The 8,514-nt window shown below is 41.0% G+C and overlaps 1 protein-coding gene across 2 annotated transcripts; it reads right to left on the reverse strand.

The window, feature by feature from the left end:
* Window positions 1-2,274: 2,274 nt before the first annotated feature.
* Window positions 2,275-8,225, reverse strand: zgc:113307 (uncharacterized protein LOC553753 homolog). 2 transcript variants are annotated; one of them, XM_018686727.2, is made up of 5 exons: window positions 7,791-8,225; window positions 6,094-6,329; window positions 5,637-5,961; window positions 5,021-5,338; window positions 2,275-3,741 (listed from the first exon to the last, which is right to left on the reverse strand). In XM_018686727.2, the coding sequence occupies exons 2-5, from the start codon at window positions 6,247-6,249 to the stop codon at window positions 3,590-3,592; spliced, it is 951 nt and encodes a 316-aa protein (XP_018542243.1). In that variant the 5' UTR covers window positions 6,250-6,329; window positions 7,791-8,225; the 3' UTR covers window positions 2,275-3,589. The 2 variants fall into 2 exon arrangements, with proteins under 2 accessions (XP_018542243.1, XP_018542241.1); XM_018686725.2 differs by having other exon boundaries at window positions 6,094-6,425.
* Window positions 8,226-8,514: the final 289 nt, after the last annotated feature.

Consider the following 8,514-nt stretch of genomic DNA (forward strand, 5'->3'; position numbering starts at 1 on the left):
TTCCTGAAAACCTACATCTGTGTCTTCTCAACTGTTTGAGAGACACTGGTGAGCGCTCACTAATACAGACTACGCGCCACATTTCAAATGTGTTTTCCTTTAACATACCGGTATTGTTGCTGTTAATAAATCTGTGCTTTATATTTGATCATCGTGCCTCATGGCTGTGAAAAGGAGGAATGCAGCAGAGGCCTGGTTTTAGTGTGTGAGGACGATTGATTTACAAGACTTAACACAGAGTACAGTAAAAGAAAGAGAAGTAGAGCTAGTACCATATTTATAAAGGTGGGTATGCAGATGACACGACAGCATCAGCACATTAAGAAGTATCTATAGCACTGACCTCTATAAAGGTAACAGAGATTAAAAGAAAAGTTTCACATTTTGGGGGAAATATACTTATTCACTTTTTTTTGCCTAGAGTTAGATGAGAGGATTGATATCACTCTCATATTTTTCTATCAAATATAAAGCTAAAGCCAGCTGCTGGTTAACTTAGCTTAGCATAAAGACTGAAAACAGAAGGAAACAGGTAGCATGGCTCTGCTCAAAGGTAAGAAAATCCACCTACCAGCTCCTGCAAAGCTCACAAATTAACATGTGATATCTTGATTGTTTAATCCAGATAGAAAGTGTAAACACTGAAAGTTGTGGTTTTATGAACTGTAATGTGACTTTATGTAAAGATACATAAAGATAAATCTCAGTGAGAGTTGATATGCTTATTTCCTAAAATATTTAACTATTCCTTTAAAAGATTGCTTGATGTGGCAACTGGGCTGCTCATATTGTGTTTACAGCCTCTCAGCAGTACATGGAACCACTGAACTTTTTCCTTCAGCTCGTCTCCATCCATCATGACTTCATACTTATCCAGTACACTGCCGGCTGGTCGTCACTGGAACAAGCTTACGCAGACTTTTATGGTTAATACTCGTCCCTCAAAGGAACTCTGTCTGAGTGACTCCTGTTTCTGGTAAAAGTGGGTCCAGTCATAGCACAAGTCTGATCAGACCTTCAGACACCCTCATAGCATTTATAAGACATGGTGTTACCTGGAAAATATGGCAGTGGCTTTAGTAATGGTACAAGAAGAACACAGACACAGACACAAACAGTAAGTAATTTGAGTTGTGAGTAAGAGTGAGATCAGTAAGTAGTTAACTACCTGAAGACAAATTATAATTAGGGTTAGGACCCAGAGACGATAAATCTGTGCAGTCACAAGATGATTAACAGGATAGAAATAAATCAAAGATATACTGAAAAAACAAAAATTATGTTTTTATGATCAGTGCTATTTTAAAGATTTTAGTGGCATTTAAATATTGTTCTCTATCGCCCACAAAGTGAGTGCATCCATCTAACATTTATCAAAACGATCATATTTCAGCTTTCCAAAGTGACTCAGATATTCACATAGGTTTTTTTTTTATATTTCATTTTGCACTCTAAACAATAAAACAAATGATATTGTATGGACTTGCTTAGCATTTACTGGAAAACTGAGCATTCGTACTCATTTTGCTGTAATTACATACGTTGTAATGCTGACTCTGCATCTTGTAATTATGCGGAAACCATCTCATAGTTACGTGACCTTTATCTTGTAATGATGGGAAATGGTATTACCATTACAAGATCTTTACCTCATTATTATCAGGAAGTATTGTCATAATGAGAAAAACAATGCAAGATTATATCAGTAAGGTGAACAGGACCACAATGATTCCACTTTAATTCACATGTACATCCTTCTTGGTTTGTGACATTGAGAGGAAATGTAGGTGGCGATGCCTACACTGTGAAGGCATGTTATAATTGATTTTATAGGTCCAAACAGGTATAAATACACCGCAGAGAGGCTTTTTTCATAATTATGAGATGCTAAGTTGGTTGTAATTAGATGCTAAGTAAATGATGAGATATGGAAATCCTAATTATGAGATAGAGGAATCATAATAATATTTATTCAGTTGCTGTGTTGCTTCTGTAGGCATCTGTTAAAGTTTAAAAAACTCCCACACAGGTCTGTTCTGACTAGTATGGATGACAGAATTACATAGAAAATGAGAGAGATTCTGTTTGCAGGACATAAAAAATTATGAGCGCAGTTCTGTTAAGCTACTGATTCCGACTCGTGCAGCATACTTTATCTATGTTCTTTATCTCTGAGAGCTATGTGTCTATACATTATGAGTGGATCACCCTGTTATCACTTCCTCCAACATAATAAACTGAGATAACATCATCACACAACAGAGAATGCGGAAATGTAAGTTAATTAGTCTTTTAATGCATCATCAAAAGCCAAATATCAAGGTATCAAAAACAGTACAGAACTTAAGTCTCTACCACCACTGCAGCTGCCACATGGATCTTTTTTTCCCACTGTATTTACTCTTTTGTTTTCTATATTTAACTGATTGTACTTGTCATATTAAACTGCACATATTACATATTACATATCTGCTTGTTTACACTGCATACATCATAGCTAGATACATACCATTTATTGTCCTTACTGTAGACCATGGACCATTTAAAAGCTATGGTTGAGTAGTTTGCTTTATTCATGTCAGAATGGAAATTTGGTTATTGTAGACAAAAAGGAAGTAATTTTTTTTATCTTTTAAAATGTTTTTTTATTTTTTTATTTAAGACAGTAAATTCATACATAAAAAGAAATAGATATAACAAGGTGTATTATATTTGATTTAGTTTCTTTGTTTGATTTGTGTTTATTTGGGTATTTTAAATCTTCCATAAACATTGTTACATCACTGTTACATTGTTGCTGCATTCACCATGCATATTCTTCATTTTGATTACTGGTTCATTGTTCATTTTTTACATATTGTATCATTGTTACCTCCCTTTATTATAAAGTATGAAATTTCACATGGAAAAGCATGGAAAACAGGGTTGAAGAGCTATGTTCTAAAAAGTTGTTTTTAGAGAGAGATTTAAAGATTTTCAGCAGTTGCATCAAAACATTTCCATATTCCACCCATTTCCAGTAGTGGACTGGTGTGGCTGCTTAACACTGTCCAACTAACTGAGTCAGATTCTCTCCAAGGAAAGCTACTGAATTTGCCATTCATACATATTTCCCTTTGCCCCAAGACAGCTCACTCTAACCAGAGCACATTATTCTTTAAAGTCAAGCAATGAGAGGGTTTGTCACAGTTCCTATTTGGTAATAACACACAGATGTACAACCCTGCAGAGGCTGAACTTGGAAAGGATGGAATAAGAGAGAGGAACCCATGGGAATGCACTGGTGGTATGAGGACTGTTTTGATCAGAATTTTTGGCATTATGATAAAATAACACTGGTTTAGTGTATGGGTTCAAGCTTTGGCATCTCAGTTTTCCCATCAGTTTGCCTGGCTGTGTATCTACATATTGACGACACAACAAATTAGAGTCTTCTTCGCTGGTTTCTAGTTTTAAGGCCGAGTGGTTTGAGTTCACAAATGATGACTTGGCTTACAAAAGAAAAATCTTAAATTGAATCATGTTTTTTTCTTTATATCACTAGATGAGGTTGGCCAGTCACATACAATAATCCTAATTTTGGGTGGAGTCAGATGTAAATACTTTCAAGCACTCGCAGGCAGTAAACCCAGTCAAATGGCAGCTGGTGGTAGAACATTTTGTTTCCATCCAGTCGGAGGATCTTCATCCTGGAATAGGACAGAGGTCCCACCTCTCTGCAGAAACTGGTCATGTTGAACTCTGTGGTGAACAGACAGAAAACAGACATATACAAACCACATTTTATTATTAGAGACCCATTATTCACTCGAGTGACAGCCTACTGCTTATTGCTGTCTTGTCAAAACATTGTAGATACTAAACCAGTCCAGAGAGCTTTGATTTCACATCATGTACCATGTGCTTGTCGTGTTTAAATTCCTAAGATTAAGGCCTTTCAGTTACTTTTCTTATCTGCGCAGTCTACAAACGTCTTCTCATGGAGCCTGCTTTTACCATTAGATGTCTTTGCAGGTGCTGTGGTGAAGACAGAGGCAGAAGAAACCACAACACCCTCTTCTGTTTCCTCACTTCATTTCAGTAGTAGAGTTTCTCTCAGTGCAGACTGTAGGCTTTGGCAGACAGGAACCACGGTAGCTGTAAAGCTGCTAGCTAGACGATGAGGTGTGTGTTATTGTGGAAGTGTTTTGCTGTCTGTCTCTCTGCCTTGCTGGTGCACAGCCTGCTGTCTGCTGCATCATACACTTACAAACAAGAACACATTTTCACTTTGCCAGAGCCCACGAGCCAAATAAAATTTTTGCCAGGTCATCGCTGCTGGATGGTCATGTGAGTCAAAATGTGGCTCCTGGCTACAAGTCTGCTGCTTTGTGATAGGAATCCTGTCTGTCAAAAAAAAAGCCAGTGTGATGGGGAGCAGACAGAGAAAGAGAGAGAGAGGAAAGGGGAGACTGAAGAGGGGAACAGCATGTGCTTCTGGCTCATCTGGCACTCTTACCTCTGAATCCAGCACAGATGTTTTCATACCTCTCTCCTTGCTTCTTTGCTAGCCTACTTCCCCTTGATCCCACCACCCAATATCCCCTCCTTCTCCTCTCTCTTCCACCCTCTTTTCACTTATTTTCTTTTCATGTCTTCCTCCGAGTCCCTCCCCTCCCTTAGGCTCTCACTCATCTACTACCTCTGACCCACCTCGCCTGCTCACTGTGCAACCCCAGCCCCTCCTTCGTCCGCATGCAGCGAAGAGGGCCGGCTGTGTTAGAGTTTCTTTATAGCTCTTCACACGTCACATTTTCCACATTTCACAGCAGTGTTTGGGTGTTCGGACCTCCCCAAGTGGTCACCCACATAACTCACTGACACTGCACTTAAAAGATGTATCATATCAGTGCACATATGTGTGGGACATTAGCATTTCCCAGACATGAAGTCAGTGACACCTCTACACTCACAGTGTAAAAGGTGACTACATCTGTGTGCGTATGCATGCACATTCTCTTTGTGTGGGCAAGCACCTCACCTCGTATTTCATTGGCCTCCAGGTAGAGGTATTGCAGGGTGGTGGGGACTATGGGAATGGTAGTGAGTTTGTTATAAGAAAGGTCCAATTCCACCAAGCTGGAGAAATTGAACACCCCCCAGTGGACGCCACCGCTCTTCAAACCACAGTGACTTAGACGGAGGTACTTAAGGTTGAGGAACCCCACAAAACTGTCCTCATCCAGCCCAGAAAGAGAGTTATTGGACAGATACAGCTGCTGGATGGTGGAAGGTAAATTCCTGGGGACAGATGAGAACAAATTCCCACTGAGGTCCAGCAGATTCAGACTGGCCAGACCTGCAAGACAATAGGAGAGGACAAAAACACAAACATGCATGTAACTTGTAGACAATGTAAAAGCTCCACTGTTGCGAGTAATGGAAAACTGGTTGTTTCTAATAGTTGTTTTTGCATGAGAACAAGTACAAGAAAACAAGATAACGCTGTGCTGTACTTTCTCACTTTCCATCCCAACTATGTACAGAGATGTACACTGATCAGCCCCAACATTAAAACCAGCTGATGTTTTTTTGTGTTGTGGCTGATCTGTTTATATGATGCATGTATAAAGAAAGGAAATGACACATTACACAACCTTTGAGGTCTCCCTCTGAGATGGTTTGCAGTCTGTTTCCCTGCAGCAGCAACAGCGTCAGGTTGTGCAGGTTCTGGAAAGCTTCGGGGTTGATGCTGCTGATTTGGTTGTGGGCCAGCCGCAGCTGCTTAAGTCCTGCTGGTAGCATGCCGGGCACTGAACTCAGGTGGTTGTGGTTGGCGAAAAAGTAGTACAGCTGGGTCTGGTTCTGCAGGGCGGCGTCCTGGTCCAGCTTGTTGCTCTGCAGCTGGTTGTGGTCCAGGATGAGCCAGCGTAGCCCGGTGATGTTGGCCAGGAAAGAGGACAGGGACGAGATGTTGTTTCCCTGGGAATAACAGAGAACATTGCCTAATGGATTTTGTGCAATGTGAACGGGAAATGAAAAACAACTGTGGGTTAGTGACAGACTGTTGTAAAGACAAAACATGCTCAGTGTCTGCATCAGTGTTTTTCTTACCTGTAGAAACAGGTATTGTGTTCTGTCCGGCAGGCTGTCAGGGACCTCTGCCAAACCCCTGTGGTCACAGTAGACCGCTGTGGGCCACTGGATGGGGCAGTCACATTGTTGAGGGCAGGCCTGCGGGTTGTTAGCTCGAAACCAGGCCCGGTCCATACGCCCATGCAGGCTGATCACGCTGGGTTCACCCAGCAGGCGGTTAATCCATAGAGGAACGCCTCCGTAGTCTGCATCAGCTACAACAGTGGCCGAGGCAGAGTGAAAAACACAGAGCAACACCAACACGGCACAGCGCAGGAGAGCCATGGAGACAGCTGGTGAGATATATAATCCTGCAAATTAACCATGTTGAAGGTGTTAAATGGGAGCGCTGCAGATTTGACACGTCAAAGTCAATTTACTACTATAAGCCTGTGAAAGGAAGAGCTTTGTCGAGTCTGAGAAAATAACTTTAATGATATCATTACACATTTAACAGAAAGCCTAGGGGCACTGATTGTGGATCTAAATTTTTGTATTTACCTGGCAGGAGAAGACCAGTAAAGCCTGTTGTCAAGCTGTATTATGGGAAATGTAAGATCCAGGGTTTTTGGAACTTGACCATTAATTTTTAATACGCTAGCAGCATGGTTTTAGTGATAGTAATGCTGGTCTTTTTGATGGTCAGTCAGTCCACCTCTTTGGTCCATACCGAAATATCTCAACAACTACTGGATGTATTGCTAAGAGATTTTGTACAGACATTTGTATTTCACTGAAGATGAATCTTTATGACTTTGGTGATCCACTGACTTTACGTCTAGCGCCACCAGCAGGCCAAGGTTTTCAGTTTTTCAGTAAAAAAATCTTAAAATTTACTAGAATTGTAATGGTGACCCCTAATTTGTTCGTTTAGCACTTTGGTTTATGACCATATACTCTCAGCACTGGAGACAGTCTCATGAACCTTAGCTGTAATTTGTGTTTAATGCTAATTAGCAAATGCTGAAATGCTACCATGCCAGTGGAGCCTCACAGAGCTTGTCCCCCATCTCAGTGGAACTGCAGCACTACAGTAAATAGTTGGAGTACCCCTTTAAGAACTGATGCAAAGAACTGTTGAGTGTGAAAATGAAAAACTGTTATTCATCTGAGACATAGTTTCAGATTGAGGTCAAATAGGGTTACACTTTTTTATGTCAGTCCCTCTCTTATGCCATGAATTGTAATAAATTAGTATTAAATAAATGCAAATTATGAGCCACTGTTTGAAATGCAGCACAAGTTGAGACAGTTGCTTTTGCATACACGTCTTTACAATGCAACTTCTGAGTATGGGATGAAAGAATATGTTTTTCCCTGCATGCTGTATGCAAGCTGTAGATTGTTACGGTAATACCCACAAAGCAGGTATGCACAAAAGCACACACACACACTGAAATTCTCAGTTACTGTATAACACAGCACTTGGTAAGAAAAGTTTGCATCATCAGGAAGTCTGACTTGAGCAGCATGTTTGCAATGTTGCATTTTTCCTTCCTCACCTACATGTCCAGTCTTACAGTACAGCACATGCTCAAAAGGTTGCCAAGACATTAGCTGTGTTATGCAACCATGCCTCACCAAAGCAACTGTAATCTGACAGGCACACTTTCTAGTTTTGAACATTTCCAGTTTTGCAAAAAAGAGGAAATGGCAAACAGCAAACAGAGACTTACCTGTTGATCAGGAGCTGCAGAGACAGGTCTTAAATTTCCAAGAAAACACTCCTGTACCTCCGGGAGCTCTGTGGAACGGTGTGTGTGTGTTAATGTGTTTCCATGTGTGTGCATATGTGTGTGTCTGTGTGTGCTGTCAAGCTAGCAGCAATGTTTACCCACTGTCTGATACATTCCCTTTCTCCAAACACTGCCCACATCCCAGACCCCAGACCTCCTCCACAGTCTTCCCTCACTCACTTCTTCCTTTTCCCCTCTCTCAGCCCTTGGTAACAGTTGTACCCACAACATTTGGTGGCAACATGTTTGCTTGTACCGTAGAGATGCACAAAAAATACACAAAAAGGACTGACAAGGACTGCTGAAAAAAGGGAAAGAAGAGGAAAGAAATCAAATGAGGGCAACAGAGGCAACAATAGTTTGGCTCCTGATGGTTCAGAGCTTTCAGCTAATATGGGAAAATTTTGATCAGCATTCAAGTATTTCAACTTGTGTTTTGTGTGTGGGTGTGTGTTTGTGTGTGTGTGATTGGATCTACAGTATGTGCTCTGCCTGGAGGTAGTCAAGCCACAAGGTACCTGGGGAGCCAAAGAGACCATTCTGTGTGAATATGTGTGTCTTTGTGTGTTTGACTGTCTGTGTGTGTGTGTGTGTGTGTGTGTGTGTGTGTGTCTGCATACTGAAGGAAGGAACTTCTTGCAGGCATCTGAGCAGAGCAGAGGAA

This window comes from Lates calcarifer, linkage group LG12, assembly GCF_001640805.2.
Source record: "Lates calcarifer isolate ASB-BC8 linkage group LG12, TLL_Latcal_v3, whole genome shotgun sequence".
Taxonomy (NCBI): Eukaryota; Metazoa; Chordata; class Actinopteri; family Centropomidae; genus Lates; species Lates calcarifer.

Coding starts and splice junctions, on each gene's coding strand:
- zgc:113307 (XM_018686725.2), bottom strand. CDS start 6,399: ATGGCTCTCCTGCGCTGTGCCGTGTTGGTGTTGCTCTGTGTTTTTCAC. Junction 5,339..5,636: donor CTCAGAGGGAGACCTCAAAG/GTTGTGTAATGT, acceptor ATTGTCTTGCAG/GTCTGGCCAGTCTGAATCTG. Junction 3,742..5,020: donor GGAGGCCAATGAAATACGAG/GTGAGGTGCTTG, acceptor TGTTCACCACAG/AGTTCAACATGACCAGTTTC.